Below are 17,727 nucleotides of genomic sequence, written 5' to 3' on the forward strand. Positions count from 1 at the left end.
ACGGACAAAATAAAGTTTAAGCGAGGACTTGGCCTGAATGAGTCTGTAGTTGGTATAAAATCATTGATAATCTAGTGTAGCTGTTGATAATGTTGAAATGTAAACAATAAAATATAAATTTAACCGCACAAACCAAACTGTGACTAAATTAAAGTTTCTAATGCAAAACTGACTCTGTTTAATTTTTGAAACAGCTGGAGAAATTGGAGTATCTCTTAATGCCAAAATTTAATTTTAAGAAGCAGAGATCTATTCATCCTAGAAAGCATTCATGGCCTGAACAATACAGGAATGTACATTTTACAAATTCCAATATAGAATGAAGTCAATTACACCATGCAATAACGACCTACAAAAAAACCATTTTTCTTTCTCTAATCCAAACCGAGTGCTTTAGAAATTGCCAATCGAAGCAGTACGGACAGGATCCCAAAATGGTAAAATGGGAACTGGCATTTGGGCTTATTTTCACTGGGAAAACGACATTAGGTCACTGGGACTGGAAATCAAAATCAAATAAATAATAAAACTACGATATGGAAAACTGGGAAAACAAATGGCTAGGGAATGCAATTTGGGCAAAACTTAAGCCGGGAAATGAAATTTCAACCCCCCTCAGGCCCCTCTTCATGACCCTCTATGCAAGGCGCGTGTCACATACATGAACCTAATAAATGACCTTAGCTCTCGTCGAGTCTCCTTGTAGGTCTGTGATCGATGTTTCGAAGGCCAATGTGAAACGGGTCCATTTTTGTGCTTTTATAGTAATTTACGTATTTGCTGTACAGAAGCAAATCCCCCAAAAAATTAGACAAGATCAACAAACGCATTCCGTTGATCAAGGACCGTTGGCACGTTTTGTATACTTTTTGGTTGTCATTTTGACGCTAAAACGTTGTTGCATGAGTAACCTACAAACATACATAACTCCTACAGTCCACATCACCGAGATGAGGGTCCTTAAATCAGTTCAAATCATTTCTTTAGCTATCTCTGCAGACCAACTGTTTCACGCCGTTACGAATATCATTCATTCTCCAAATGTAAAGGCCTGGGTTAAGTGAAGAAGACAAAAATAAAAGCACGAAAGACACCCTTAAGGCCACATTTGTTTCAAAAGTTATTGGTGCATTGATAAACACTCCAGCAGAGACAATATAAGGTACGAAACAGAGTGAAAATAACAACAGAATATGCAACATGGAAACCACAGATTTCTTGTACTTCGCCAGGTCTATTGCTTGTCGACCAAAATTCTGAGATGTTTCGTTTGCTTGAACTTGCTGTTGGTGATGACGAATAATTCGGTAAACTTTGAAATAGGCGAATGACGTGGTAAGATAGCAAGAAAACAACGGTGTCATAGTCAATATGTAAATATTTCTTTCATAAGTTTTATCTTTGTTCGATAAAACGCGGTAAACAACTGCAGGAATAGGAATCAGTAGTAGTATGATAACTGTAAAACATCCACGACGCGATGTAATCAAGGATCGTCGAGACATGTGCAGCCATCGTTCAACGGACATAAGTGTTATGAGAAGAACCGTCATCGAAATAAAGTAGATTGCACAGCTATCGCCGATTGTGTTTATTATAACGTGCTCTCTTCTATCATGGTTTGCTACGTACATCAACGTGGGTGCGGCCCAGAAGGGCTGAGCAATGAGTCCTGTACACAAATCGGTGAATGCTAATCCACTCAGAAGAATATGGAATGGTGTTCTCGCAAATGTCTTCTTCCAAATTGCCGCCAAAATCAGCGCATTTCCCGCTACTGCTACCGGTGATAAAACAGCAATAATCGTAGCATTTGCAAATACAAAACTTAACCATGCAGTACTTGAAGTCCAACCTGCGATGGCAGAGTTTTGTGAAGGAGAGGATGTCTTGTTACTGAACATGTCTAGAAATCACTGGAAAACTGTGCGAACAGGGATATGTATTTACAACGCAATGAAAAAGGTTTTTTGTTTCATCCAGTGGTTAGAACCTATTTCATTGTCAACGATTCACCTGCTTTCTTTTGCTAATGACGTTGTTATTATTTTTGGCCCAGTTTTCTTTTTGGACATATATTTTACATGATAATAAATATGTACAAAATAAATTAATTTTATGAGGGAGGTCTATTTGATATCTTCTTGAGCACTTAATATATATTTGCAGGGCTAGTTTAGCTGACAGTTGTACTGAAAAAAAAAACAAGAAATGGTCATCAAGAGTAGCCTGCGAATACAGCCACCTCTTATCGCAAGCTACATCGAGAGTTTCATGTTCAAACGACCTTATTTACACTTGCTTTTGTAATTTCCGTTATTGGACTACCAAATTGTGCCTCACAGTGATGGGAGTAATTAAAGTAATATAAAAGCTTTTTGTCTTTACGGGCAGTTGACATTTTAGTTTTTCGGTGAAACTAAGATTAGCACATAAAAAAATCGAACTTTGAAAATGTTCACTGATCTACGTCCCGTTCACCAAACTAACAACCTGCTTGATACAGACGTGGCTCGGATGAAATAACAAATATTATGTATACTTCCTATCATATTTTGCTATTTGTTTCGATTAATATGAAGTGATAAGAAGAAAGCTTGCTGTACTGTTTGTCAATTAATGTCAACGAAAAGAAACAATAGCTATTTCTGGTTCCATTTATTGCAACGTGCATATCATAAAACTTTCGCCAAATTGTTTCATGTCACTTACAGCAGAGTTTTTTTTTAAAACTGCATTCGCCGATTGTGTGTCTACATCGAGTCTCCTTAAAAGGAGGCTCGAGGTGACGTAGTTTTTTTTTAGCTCTAAATTATCTAGGAAGGCAATCTTAGATGTTTGCCAAACTACAACATAATGATCACATATGACCAAAGTGCTTCAGCGCTTGCTACTCCAATACGCCCAGCTTTAATTTTCCCTAGATTTGCAAGGAGAACGAATTGTCCGTTGTATTTCGTGTAGGCTATCGTGTTGACTCTTTTCTGTGAGTTTTGTAGGATGCAAGTAAGTTATTGATGTTTTCAACGTTACAGATTGTTCAAAAACAACAATCTTTCCCACTAGTTTAATACAAGAGTGCTCTTTTAACCGTTTTAGGTAAAAATATATTTAGCTTTGAGATTAAAGTTTGCCTTTTTGAGCTGCATGTTATGCAAGTCACACTTGTTCTGTTTATTGTTCTCTTTTTGTTATGTCACCTGTACAAAGCCTTGCATTAATTCTTGCGCAACTGTAATAAACTTCCTCGCATCTTTTGTTGGATGAGTGCTTACATTAATTTATTTTGTTTTTATTTTTTTCCTCTAAAAATCACTTACTGGCTTCTCTGACGAGAAAGCTAACTTGTATCTATTTTGTTTTTTCTATTATATTTTTTAGTATTTTTCCGTATTTCTTTATTTACTTACATGATCCTGCAGTTCTGTGCATTTAATTTGAAACCATAGCACCACCAAACATTTCATTTCTCCTAAGGGGAAAAGTAGTTTCTAAATAACATTTCCGCAACTAACACTGAAAGTAAAAGCGAATCGAATTTGTATTGGGCAAGGTAAGAACAGAAAATGTGATCAAGAGATAAAACTCTTTTAATGTTGTATTTAATTTTTAGTTTAAAATTAAGTACGATTTTCATAAGATAACATGATAAGTTGTCATATTTACCCTAGGGGACAAAAAAATATTTAAACATCAAGGAAAATGTGTTTACAATTATATTTCCCAGTTATACCGTTAACTACCGGACTTTTATTAACTTAAAGTTAGTGCTTGCCCTCTCTTGGGAAAAAACCTAATGGAAAGTGACTTTTTTGAAATTTTGGTTCAATTTTGTAACCATTACGTCACTGTTTCCAGTTAGTTCATTAATGGAAACTCTGGCAATTAAAACGATCAAAATGGAAGAAAAACGACCGAACAATAGATAAGTATTGATTTACATCGTTGTTCAACGAGCAAAGCCGGAGAGCACCACAATTTGTTTTATCAGGCCTAGGTCTTAAGAGGTTTTTGTTTACAGTCCATCAACTTGGATGATGACTCAGCTTTAATTGTTATCTTAATGTAGGTGTCTTTTGCATTTTAGTGCAAAACTGAGGTTCGTTTTCACGAAGCTTGATCTAGAAAGACTGATTACGTAACCGACGTTCGTCAGTGAACAAAGAAAGGCAATGTTCAATAACACATCCTCTCAACAGCAAACGTTTCCCATTCCTTGTAGCTTGGCCGGTGACGATTGGCAGAATGAGTCTTACTTCATCGTAGTTATAATTTTCACATCTACATTGATTGCTGTTTTGTCACCCGTAGCAGTTGTGGGAAATGCGCTTATTTTGGCGGCAATTTGGAAGAAGACATTTGTGAGAACCCCATTCCATATTCTTCTGACTGGCTTAGCAATCACGGATTTATGTACCGGCCTCATCGCCCAGCCTTTCATCGCTGCACTCAATTTTATTCATATAAAACAACCTCGGCTAGTTTGCGAAAGGCCAACAATAGTATTTGTTATAGGAGGAATTGCCAATGGCAGTGCAACTTACTTTATTTCCATCACGAATATTTTCATAACACACATATCCATTGAGCGATGGCTGCACATGTCTCGACGATCCTTGGTTACATCACATCGTGGGTGTGTAACAGTAGCAATGGTTTTGCTTGTACCAATTCCCTTGGTTGTTTTGCGATTTTTATTCGACTTTAAGGAAACTTATGAACGCGAGGTGTATATTACGATTATGACAATGATGCTGTTTTGCTTTGTTATCACGGCATTCGCCTATTTCAATGTTTACCGAATTATTCGCCAACACCAACAGCAAGTGCAAGCAAACGAAACACCTCAGAATTTTGGTCGTCCGGCAATAGACTTGGCGAAATACAAAAGATCTGTCGTCTCGATTCTTTACATTTTATTACTTTTTTCTTTCTGTTACTTGCCGTATTTTATTTCTAGTATTGTTTACCTTATATTTGGGATGTGTGTAGAATTAGATATTGCCTTTAGTGTATCCTTGTTACTCTTATTTTTGTCTTCTTCGCTTAACCCAGGCTTATACGTTTGGAGAATGAATGACATTCGTAATGGCGTCAAACAACTTTTCTAAAGTTGCTACTTAGTAGACTTCAACCAACGTTGTTTGCATTTATTCAAGCAAAGTGGTGCAGTTGAGTTTTCAACAAAGGCACGCTTCATTCAGAGGACCATAGAACAAGATTAAAAGCGAAACACGAAACGACTGATCAACACCCTTGATTTGTTTGGTCGCACCCTTGCGTCTCTTTCGAACAAATGCATCGAAAGGTTGCAAGCCAGCTTGTACTTTACGAACGGTGTAGAGTCAACAGAATAGACATGGTGGCAAATCAGGTTGGTGCCGCACATAACAGTATTGGTGTAAACAAATTGCCTGCACCTATGTTTAAAGCTGCATGCGCATATGTCTAACCTTATTGGTAACGGCTAAGCTGATTGCTTTTACTTGAATTGGTTATCGCAGTGCAGACAATGTCGAGCTGCAATTTCAATTTAGTCTCAGTTTGCTTTTAAAGACTGATTTATAAATAAGGCAATAACAGGTGCGGTGGTCTAATGATTGGTGCAATGGACTCCGGTTCGAGCGGTCGGTTATTCTGTACGATTTCTGGGAAAGACCATTAACTCTCCCAGTGTCTCTCACCAGATGTTAATGGGTACTGAAGGGTGTTGGAGGGTAGCCCTTCGATGGACTAGCATCCAATCCAGGGGGGAGTAGAAATACTCTTTGCAGCTTCATGGTACAGAAACCGGGACAAGCTCCGGCTTATAGGCCACTAGGCTCAACGCAAACTTAATTTAAAAGCAAATAGGTAAGTAATTTAATTCCAATAACAACGGGAGTGCAATAACAATGGTATCTTCCAAGCTAGAGGCTCATGATAAAAATGCTTTGTATTTTCTATGAAATAAAACCCTTACTTTGGTAAAAGTGATTAGTTGTGAGAAAATAAAAAATTTAATGATATGAATAAAAGTCAGCAGTTATGAAAAATCATGAAAAAGAATAATCATTGTACATAATAATAAGATGTTAGAAAATATCACCAGGTGAAACTTTATGTAATTTTCACTTCTTGTAAATAAAACTACAGTCAAAGTGTAAAAAGCTGTCCTATGTTTTCAACTTCATGAAGGCAAACTTGGCAAGTTAGCGAATCTGACGTTCAAGAAAGAAGCTAGACCATGTTCAGTAACACGACTTTCTCCCCAATGAATGGGGAAGAAAGTAGCCATGAATACGGATCTAACTTTAGTAACAATATTTTTATCTCGACTTCTATTATCATTGCTGTTTTATCTCCGGTGGCAGTGGCTGGAAATGCGTTGATCTTGGCGGCAATTTGGAAGAAGACGTTTGTGAGGACACCACTCCATATTCTTCTGAGTGGATTAGCGTTCACTGATCTGTGTACAGGACTCCTCGCTCAGCCTTTCTATGTCGCGACCGCTTTGATATACGTAGCAAACCCTAGAGTACAGTACGATAGGTCGCTGCTTTATATTATCTTAAACACAACCGGTCAAAGCAGTGCCATATACTTTATTTCCCTCACGGTTCTTCTTATAATACTTATGGCTGTTGAACGATGGCTGCACATGTCATCTCGACGATCCTTGGTTACTTCGCATCGCAGAAGCTTCGCTGTTATCATTATGTTGCTTCTTCCGATTCCCTCAGTTGTTTTTCGTGTTTTGGCAAATAGTAAACAGACTTACATACATAACATGAGAGTCGCAATTATAGTAAGCATAGTCACTTGCTATCTCATCACGTCATTTGCCTATTTTAATGTTTACCGAATTATTCGTCGTCACCAACAGCAAGTCCATGCAAATGAGACAACTCAGAATTTTGGTCAGCCGGCAATAGACTTAGCGAAATACAAGAAATCTGTGGCCTATATCTTATATATTCTTTTGCTATTTTCTGTCTCTTTCTTACCTTATATTATCGCTAGTGGGGTTTTCTAAGGCTAAGCCAGGTGAGTATAGGACTAGCATATGCCGCCTTACAGGCCTCTGTTGTGTTTTTATTTTTGTCTTCTTCGCTCAATCCAGGCCTTTACCTCTGGAGACTGAATGATATTCGCAATGGAGCTAGGCAACTGTTGTGCAGGACTGGTTAAAAATCTCTTTGATTTCATTGACGAGAATTGTACGGTTTCTTAATTGAATGGGTTTTATTTGTAACTCTCACAAATAATTGTTTTTATTATACATTGTAGTCACTATCTGTCTTTTCATTGGCTAAGAGCCTACAGTTAATTCTGAGAATCAGCGTAACCTATAGATGAGTGAATAATCTGCTAGCAGATTATTCACTTATCTGTAGGTTGGGCGCGCAATGCATGATTTCCGAGAGGAATGTGGGACACATCTGACAGCGAAGGAAATTCATAGTTCGTCGATTCGCTTCTTCAACCGAGCAAAATACCTAAATTGAAAAAATTGCTGGACAATAAATTCTCGGAAAACACAAAATGACCGACAAAGATTGCGGAGGAACTATTCCACAAATACCTTGAGAGAAAAGCATGCAAAAGCAAGACGACAAGTAGGAATTAGTAGAACGGTTGTAGTAGTTTTGTCCTTATTTTTTCCAGAAAAACAATGTATAATAAATACAATTATTAAATTCGGTTTTTGTGATATCCGGAATAATCAGGATCTCGGTAAGTGTTATCAGCCTCAGCCTTCGGCTTCGGCTGATAACACTTAATGCGCTATTTTATCGACGAGGAATGATATTTGAATTTTTTCCTTGAAAGACTACGCGAGTGGTGCACATCAAAACTTTCTGTTGACTGACATATTTTCCATAAGAAAGAAGCCCGGGTTTTCGTTAGTTGTTCTTTCTTAATTGTTGAAATTAACACATTTTTTGTCCTTTCAAAGAACGGGCCTTCGAGAGGAATTTGCATCTTTCGATTAAATAAATTTAGCTATACTATCGTTGTTTCGACAAAAAGGCTAGTTCTTTGTGGCACGCCAGTTCCAGGTTTTTATCTAGTCAGCGTTAATTCTATATTAAACTTAAAAGGTTTTATCTGGATTTGTAAATTGCAGGATCAATAGCTGACATCGTGCTCAGGTGTGCCTTAAACAGAAGCTCGATTCAATTAAAGTAATTTTTTTCTCGCCTGCAGTGTAGGCGTTTTGGTAGACGACGCTTCGATTAAAAAAAAAAAATGAAAAAAAAAACACTTGAAGAAGCTATTCAGCGCTTGCTCATTCAAAATATGACAACACTGCTGGTTATTTGAAAGGATTACGAATCGCGACGTCTTATTTTGTATAGGCCTTTTTAGATCATTAAACTATTTTTCTAAAGATTTTTCAAAGCACTAAATAAAAGTACATCAATTCTTTCCTAACAGTTACACTGAGATAAAATAATGCGTAGTCACGAAATTAAAAGTCACTCACTTTAGATTTTTAGACAGTCTCAATTGTACCGTTTATTTTCGTTTTCGACATCATACCACCAGTACAAAGCCTTGCTTTAATTATTACAACTAAATTAATTTCCTAGCATTGTTTGTCCCATGATGGTAGCTAGCATTAAATTTATATTTTCCTTTAGCAACCACTATAACCGGCTTCTAAGTCCAGATAGCCATCATATTTCTATTTCTGTTGTCATGTAGTTTTATTATTTTGTCGTCGTATCACTTTACTCACTTAAAATGACTTACTTTAAACAGACTGCAGCGGTTTGCATTAAAATTGAATGTGTTCGGTTAGAAACCGTGAAAGCATTGCTGCAGGAGAGGAATCTTTTCTTATATAGCAACATAAAACCATTTTATTTTTTCATATGTTTCCGCAACTAGCACAAATTTGAATTGGGCATAGTGTGGACAGAAAATGTGATGATGAGATATTACTCTTTTAATGTTGTTTTAAAATATTTTCCTTAGATATTCAGGATGATTTTCATCAGATAAAATGATAGGTTATCATGTTTATCATAGGGACAGAAAGAAATTTAATTAAACATCAGAGAAAATGAATTTATAATAATATTTCCCAGTTATACCGTTAACTGGCGTGGTTTCATGTACTGAAACTAATAGAAAGTGACTTACTGAACGTTAAGTACAATATTGTCACCATAATGTGACTGTTTTTAGTTAGTTCATTAATGCAAACTCGAATATTAAATCCAAAATGGGAGAAAAAACGACCGTAGAACAGATCAATATCGATTTACATCTTGTTTTTTCAACCAGTAAAGTTGTCAAACGCCACTGTTTGTTTTATCAGGCGGAAGACTTGAGAGCTCCTTGTTTACAGTCCATCAACAGGGCGGATAAAATAATCTTGTTCAGAAGCTTGATGTAGGTAAAATTTACATATCAGGTCAAAATTGTTGTTCGTCTTCTCTGAGGTTGACCTAGCAAAACGGATAGCGCTACCGACGTTCATGAAGAAAATACGCCCAATGATGTTTAGTAACACTTCCTTTTAACAACAGTGGTTTCCCTTATCGTGTAGCGGTGACAACTGGAAAAATGAACCTTTCTTCTACGTAGTTACTTTTGCGACCACTGTTTTAGTTGCCGTTTTGTCACCCGTGGCAGTTGTGTGAAATGCGCTGATTTTGGCGGAAGAGAAGAGAACTTTTGTTAGAACTCCATTCCATATTCTTCTAAGGTCCGGTTCAAACGTCGAACTTCTCATGTACCGAACCTAATAGCCGCAATTAAGTACATGAAGAGATCGACGTTTGAATCAATTAAGTTCGACAGATGTAATTTGGGTCGACCCAAGAATTAAGTTCGACAAGGCCAGTCGGTCAGATCGACTATGGAGCGACTGCGGAGCGACTCCGATTCAAACGTCGAACTTTTCATGTACCGAACCTAATGCATAAATTACGCTAATGCATTTGTAAATATAAGAAGGTTTGTGATTGGCGAGTGAGCTGTCATGAAAGCGGTCATGCATAACATTTGGCGCGACGAAATCCTCTGGATTGCTATTTTCTGTCTGTTTCTTACCTTTTGTTATCTCTACTGTGGTGTATCTTTATCTGGGAGAGCGCTTGGAATTAGTTGTGGCCTTTAGTGTGTCCTTGTTACTGCTATTCTTGTCATTTTCACTCAACCCGTTTTTAACAAGGACATGCTCTACTTTCAGTAGGACCACTGTTCATTTCTTATTTATTTATTTACTTCTTTTCAATAGCCTTCATTTAAATGGTCACACAACATGGTTTTATGCACAGAAAAAAAAGAACAAAAACAATAACAAAACAAGAAACAAATTCACATGGTTTCATCAATAAAAAAGTTTGAATCACTTTTTGACTGAACTGCGTTTTAACTGTGTAAGTGTCAATATTAACCATACCAAGACCGTGGTACAAAGGGGTGGGGAGTGGACAAAAATCTACCAAGGTTTTCGTTCTTTTTATGCCTAGTGGAATTAATTTGCACTGAGTAGAAAGCCCTTAGCAACTCTACAAGATAATATAATATTTTCGTTGGCAGTGACGTTATATGACGTCATTAGAGCCGTCGTCTTTGATTTCACCATTTTTTTTTTCTGCAAAATCAAGCCAAAATGTATATGGAAAAATCTGGAGAAAATGAAGAAAAAATGTAAAAACATTTATCTTCCCGGACCCTTGAGAAACTGGAATTCGAGAATGCCTAGTTTTGCGACTTTTGAAAATGTCGCGAAGCATGCCTTCTTAGTTTGCATGCAGATCGTGAATGATATACAGAGAAGATTTGTTCTAGTATGCATTTTAAACAACCAAAGAACAAGTGTTATGTTGATGTAAATTGGAGTCTGCTGCTTGAATAAATCTAGAGATATACGCTGCTAAAGTTGACCTTAAATCACAACTTCTGTCACACCACTGGGGCAATTTTTGGGGGGTAGTCTGTTCTCGAAAACAATAAAGTCAATCCATTAAACAATGTTACCATGGTTACCAGTTGGGTATGACCTGCATACCCTATAAATATGGTAGAGATCGGCCGTCCCCCTTCTTCCGCCCCCTGCCCGGAATTCAGAGTCACAAACTCTTAAGTCCACTTCAGGGAGTACCCTTACCCCGTGAGCGTTTAAGGGTGAAATATTAGAGAAAATGATTGACGTACATCTAATTAAACTTGAGGGCTTCCGTCTAAAGTTTGAATTGAGTGAATTAATACTAATGAGATGCAAAAGGAGAATCGAAAAGATTGCAATATTGGCCACTCAGTCGTTAAAGTGCCGCGGGTATTAAGTTTCTTCAATGCGATTTGACCCAATATTTGTTACATGAAAAAGTAGATAATGTCTGATAAAATTTTCGCTTATCGTTTAACAAAAATATAACCTAAGTAGTTTTTTTTTACTTCTACTGAGTTTTGTTAAAGTTCTTTTAGTTTTCTAAATACATTTACCACTGCCAATTAATCCTAATGGGGGTCAATAAGGATCAAAATGAAACAGAAATTTACCATTGTTTTTATCTTTCTTCAAACTCTAAGCCTATTTGCACGACGTTTAAAGGTCCCTCATAAGAAATTCTTACTTTTAAAACTCAGAACATGGCAAAAGTCCTTATATCTGCATTTACGGCATTTATTGGCATTGTTAGGGTATAGAAGTATTAGTATAGTGTGCTTTAAATATGACATGGATGTTGTATTATTGTGTAAACGAAGTAATTATGGTACCCTGGTACGCCTCTTACGTTTATACCCAGACATGTTTATCCACAAAATAAGAACGTTTGTTGGAAACACCTTCAGATAACAAGCTGTTCATTTTAGTTATTTTAAATTATGTTCATATTCATATAAATATGGTACTTATTAACATTTTTAGAATATTCAGACCAGGCCACTAAATTGAGTTTCAAGTTCAAAGTTTCTACTGTCCCTTACAAATCAGTTGTTTTAGCAATCGCTTCACTGCATTACGCATGTCATTCATCCTCCAAAGGTAAATGAGAGGATTGAGTAAAGAAGAAAGAAATAAGAACATCACCGATAATATAAACATCAACTGTAATTGAGAGTGACTGTACCATAAATAAAGTATAGCGAAGATAAAAAGGGGCAATACACTAATGTAGAATGTTCCTAATATATATGAGATTGTGACCACAGACCTCTTGTACTTAGCCAAGTTCATTGCGCACCGACTAAATTTTGGACATCGTTTGCTTGCATAAATTTGCTTTTGTCGATGCCGGATATTTCGGAAAACTTTAAAATAGGCGATCGATGTGGTGATAAGAAAAAGCAGTAAAATGACTATCACAATGATATTCAAAGCGATTGGATGAGATATAATTAAGATATATAAGAAGATATATATTGTAACTGGTATTAGAAGAAGCGACACCACAAGCATTATAACAAAGCTTCGTCGCACAGTTAGCAAAGATGGACGAGTGATGTGCAGCCACCTTTCAACGGACATCAGTGTTAGAAGTAAGAGGGTAAATGAGGTAAAGTATGCGCCACATCCTTCGGCAATGTCTTTGGCATAAGCGGAGAAGGACTGTTGGTTGTTCGTTTGCTGGCGTCTTTCTAAACAAATAAATACGGCTGCAGCATGAAAAGGCTGGGCGACAAGTCCTGTGCAAAAATCGGTTAAAGCCAAGCCACACAGGAAAATATAAGAAGGTGTTCTGAGAGACCGGTTTTTCCAAATTGCTGCTGTGATTAAGGCATTTCCAAGCACTGCCACTGGAGACAAAACGGCGAAGATAATCGTAGCTGAGAGAGCTACCGCGTAATAAACAGAACGATGACTTTCTGTAATGCCGTACCAGAAGCAACCTTTAAACGAACCGTTTGTAGAAGAGTAAGTCACGTTATTAAACATGGCGGTCATCTGAGGCTTAGAGAAGAACTGGCATATGAACTTACATCATTTCACATTTAATTTAAACGTAATGCAGATGATGAAAAAAATAGTGCTCCATCATGCTGACGCTGAAATTATTGTCTTAAGGATATCGATTGTAAATGCAGCGTAAAAGGTTCTTTGCATAATTTCCTTCTCTACGTATGGTTAATATTTAGTTCACTTAGAAATGAATTGAATTTTGCTCTTAAGAGTCAATATTCATCGTGACCATCAAACTGTATTGCTGCTTAAAAGAGGAGGAATTTGATACAAAAAGCAGTCCCAGTCAAGATACATTTCAAACAATTACAGCTGTTAAAAAAGTGAGCCGGAATAGAATTAGGGATAGAATGCAGGATAGAATTTCAAGAAAAGATGATCGACGTTCAAAAGGAAAGGTAAGATTCAAAAAAATAATAATACCGATGATACTGAGGCTAACAGAGTTACCGTGCACAATCGAACCGGTTTTTTTTTTTCGGTGACGTCTTTCAGTAAACGTGGTGGTTCTCTCGGGCGCGGAAAAACATAAATGTTATCGCTTGACCTACAGCTTAAAATAATACAAATTGTGCGAATAATCCTTCATCATCAAAGTGAGCTATAATCTTTGAAGGATGCAATTGCCATTAGCTGCTGATTATCAAGTTCTTAATCAACTTGGATAATTAATGGGTATATATTGAATATATTGAATTTTGAAAATTAGAGAATGTTTTCCGTCGCCATCACAGCTGCTCCTCAGAAATAATACATTTGCTACGTGATCCATTAGCAACTCTGTCGGTTTTTGTTTGAAACTAAAAGGAACCGCACATTAAGCGCTAAATAACACCCGGAAACATATTTGATAATTGTAGAGACTGACATAAATTGAATTGAGCAAAGTTTTGTTACAAAATGGTGCGGAAGAAAAAAATACTGACAGGCTTAAACCACAGCTCTAGGACTCGGGCTATACGCCACGAGCTTCAATATAGAACTAAAATACTGTAATACAATTAAATAGTGATAGATTTTTTACAATAAAGCCACGTCTTATATTGGTAGATAAGGTAAGAAAACAATAATATGTCGCATCTAGCCCTAATAACAACCCTGGTAGTCATGCAATAAATCAAGGGACCAAATGGAAACAAAAATTCTAAAGAGACACGTACCTAGCAGCGATCCAAAGATGGCTTTTAGGTTAGGTAAACTTTATTAATACCCCTTTCTTCAAACCTTTATCATTAATATTGGCGTTTCAACCACTTTAAAACGTTATATTTTCACCTTTAGCTATTCTTTTGGCGAAATAGCTTCTTTCATCATAATACTCAATAAGACACAATAGTCTAACAGGAGGTTAATATGCTGCTATCAGATAATCAAGCGTGAAATTAAACTGTCTGCCCTCACATAACATGAGTTCCTTATAGGAACTCGCCAGCCAACTTGAACATAATAATCACGCGTGAGCTTAATATGCTGCCCTCAGATAACATGAGTTCCATAATAAACTCACCAGTCAACTTGGACATAATAATTCAGCGTGAGCTTAGTATGCTGCCCTCAGACAAGATGAGTTCCATAAGGAACTCACAAGGCAAATTGGACATAATAATCAAGCGTGATATTAATATGCTGCCCTCAGATAAGATGAGTTCCATAAGGAACTCACCAGCCAAGTTGGACGTAATAATCAAGCGTGAGCTTAATATGCTGCGCTCAGATAACGTGAGTTCCATAATGAACTCACCAGCCAACTTGGACATAATACTCAAGCGTGAGCTTAATACGTTGCCCTCAGATAAGATGATTCCCATAAGGAACTCACCAGCCAACTTGAACATAATAATCAAGCTAGAGCTTAATATGCTGCTATCAGCGGATAAAATGAGTTCCATAAGAAACTCACAAGCAAACTTCGACATAATAATCAAGCGTGAGCTTAATATGCTGCGCTCAGATAACGTGAGTTCCATAAGGAACTCACTAGCCAACTTGGACATAATACTCGAGCGTGAGCTTAAGATGCTGCCCTCAGATAAGATGAGTTCCATAAGGAACTCACCAGCCAACTTGGACATAATACTCAAGCATGAGCTTAAGATGCTGTCCTCAGATAAGATGAGTTCCATTGGGAACTCACCAGCCAACTTGCACATAATACTCAAGCGTGATATTAATATGCTGCCCTCAGATAAGATGAGTTCCATAAGGAACTCACCAGCCAACTTGAACATAATAATCAAGCTAGAGCTTAATATGCTGCTATCAGCGGATAAAATGAGTTCCATAAGAAACTCACCAGCAAACTTCGACATAATAATCAAGCGTGAGCTGAATATGTTGCCCTCAGATAAGATGATTCCCATAAGGAACTCACCAGCCAACTTGAACATAATAATCAAGCTAGAGCTTAATATGCTGCTATCAGCGGATAAAATGAGTTCCATAAGAAACTCACCAGCAAACTTCGACATAATAATCAAGCGTGAGCTTAATATGCTGCGCTCAGATAACGTGAGTTCCATAAGGAACTCACTAGCCAACTTGGACATAATACTCAAGCGTGAGCTTAAGATGCTGCCCTCAGATAAGATGAGTTCCATAAGGAACTCACCAGCCAACTTGGACATAATACTCAAGCATGAGCTTAAGATGCTGCCCTCAGATAAGATGAGTTCCATTGGGAACTCACCAGCCAACTTGGACATAATACTGAAGCATGAGCTTAATATGCTGCCCTCAGATAAGATGAGTTCCATAAGGAACTCACCAGCCAAGTTGGACGTAATAATCAAGCGTGAGCTTAATATGCTGCCCTCGGATAACATGAGGACCCAAAGGAACTAACCAGCCAACTTGGACATAATATTCAAGAGTGACCTTAATATGCTGCCCTCAGACAAGATGAGTGCCATAAGGAAATCACCAGCCAACTGGACATAATAATCAAGCGTGAGCTAAAACATGCTGCCCTCGGTTAAGATGAGTTCCATAAGGAACTCACCAGCCAACTTGGACATAGTAATCAATGGTGAGCTTAATATGCTGCCCTCAGTTAAGATGAATTCCATATGGAACTCACCAGCCAAATTGGTCATAACAATCAAGCGTGAGCTTAAAATACTGCCCTCAGATGACACGAGTTCCATAAGGAACTCACAGGCCATAATTTACATAATAATCAAGCGCGATATTAAAATGTCTGCCCCCAGATAACATGAGTTCCTTAAGAAACTCGCAATCACGGCGTTTGAGCTTAATATGCTGCCCTCAGACAAGAGGAGTTCCATAAGGAATTTACCAGCTAACTAAACATATATAATAATCAAGCGTGAGCTTAATATACTGCCCTCTGATAATATGAGTTCCGTAAGGAACTCACCAGCAAACTTCGACATAATAATCAAGCATGAGCTTAATATGCTGCATACAGATAAGATGAGTTCCAGAAGTAACTCACCAGCCAGCGTGAACTAGTATGCTTCCTCAGATAAGATGAGTTCCATAAGAAACTCACCAGCCAATAATCAAGCGTGAGCTTAAAATGCTACCGCTGCCCTCAGATAACATGAGTTCCATAAGGAACTCACCAACCAACTTGGACATAATAATCAAGCGTGAGCTTAATATGCTGCCCTCGCATAAGATTAGTACCATAACGAACTCACCAGCCACCGTGGACATAACAATCAAGCGTGAGCTTAATATGCTGCCCAGAGATAAGATGAGTTCCATAAGGAAATCACCAGCCAACTTGAACATAATAATCAAGTGTGAGCTAAACATGCTGCCCTCAGTTAAGATAAGTTCCTTAAGGAACTCATTAGCCAACTTCGACATAATAATCAAGCGTGAGCTTAAAATACTGCCCTCAGATAACATGAGTCCCTTAAGAAACTGGCCATCCAACTAGAACATAATAATCACGCGTGAGCTTAATATGCTGCCCTCAGATAAAATGAGTTTCCAGATAACATGAGTTCCATAAGTAACTCACCAGCCAATTTGAACATAATTGTCAAGCGTGACCTTAATATGCTGCCCTCAGACAAGATGAGTTCCATAAGGAACTTACCAGCTAACTAAACATAATAATCAAGCATGAGCTTAATATGCTGCATACAGATAACATAAGTCCCATAAGGAACTCATCAGCCAATTTTGACATAATAATCAAGCGTGAGCTTAAGATGCTAGCCATGCCCTCAGATAACATGAGTTCCATATGGAATTCACCAGCCAACTTGAACATAATAATTAAACGTCAAACGTCTTTTTATCGTCAACTGTCGAAAAAATCAGTTTTTATTTGTCAAAACTAAGGTAACATTTCAGCAGCTCCTCTCAGACCTCTGGCTCCTTTCGTTCTTTTGTTTGTAACATTTTAAAAACCAGTCATTCTTATCATCTTGAGGGTTGCCAAACACAAGGAAAGTGAGAAATGCGCGAGCCTGAGCGTTTTGTAGTGCGGGAAACCATGACGATTAACACGAGGAAGCACGAGTTTTTAACATGCATAATTATGCATATGATTACTCGATCGGGCATAATAAATGACATTTTCACGATTACCGCTAGAACGGTTTTTGCGATACAAAATGTTTTCGTGTTTTTCACACGTTGTTGATCAAGTTAGCCTCGATTTACATTGGCGTCCTTTTTTTCCAGTTTGCGTCTGTTCTGCTGATAGAATTTTTCTGAGTTTTCTTATGGTTGATTCGTTGTGTTATTACTTGTTATTTGTTACGTCTGTTCGGTGCATTAAAGCAATTATCGTCGTTGAACGGATGCCATACCACGGAAATAACAATAATAATAACTATCCGGTT

At 37.5% G+C, this 17,727-nt stretch overlaps 2 protein-coding genes and 1 pseudogene across 2 annotated transcripts in view; 1 reads left to right on the forward strand and 2 right to left on the reverse strand.

The window, feature by feature from the left end:
* LOC144629503 (uncharacterized) overlaps positions 1–17,727 on the reverse strand; it is a 317,369-nt gene that overhangs the window by 108,862 nt on the left and 190,780 nt on the right. The window lies entirely within an intron of this gene.
* LOC144630479 (uncharacterized) lies at positions 181–1,919 on the reverse strand. Its single transcript, XM_078488836.1, has one exon. The coding sequence runs from the start codon at positions 1,902–1,904 to the stop codon at positions 984–986; it is 921 nt and encodes a 306-aa protein (XP_078344962.1). The 5' UTR covers positions 1,905–1,919; the 3' UTR covers positions 181–983.
* Positions 6,227–7,170, forward strand: LOC144630900 (high-affinity lysophosphatidic acid receptor-like; annotated as a pseudogene).

The sequence above is a fragment of the Oculina patagonica genome, chromosome 11, assembly GCF_052425735.1.
Source record: "Oculina patagonica isolate OP01 chromosome 11, crgOcupat, whole genome shotgun sequence".
NCBI classification, from domain to species: domain Eukaryota; kingdom Metazoa; phylum Cnidaria; class Anthozoa; order Scleractinia; family Oculinidae; genus Oculina; species Oculina patagonica.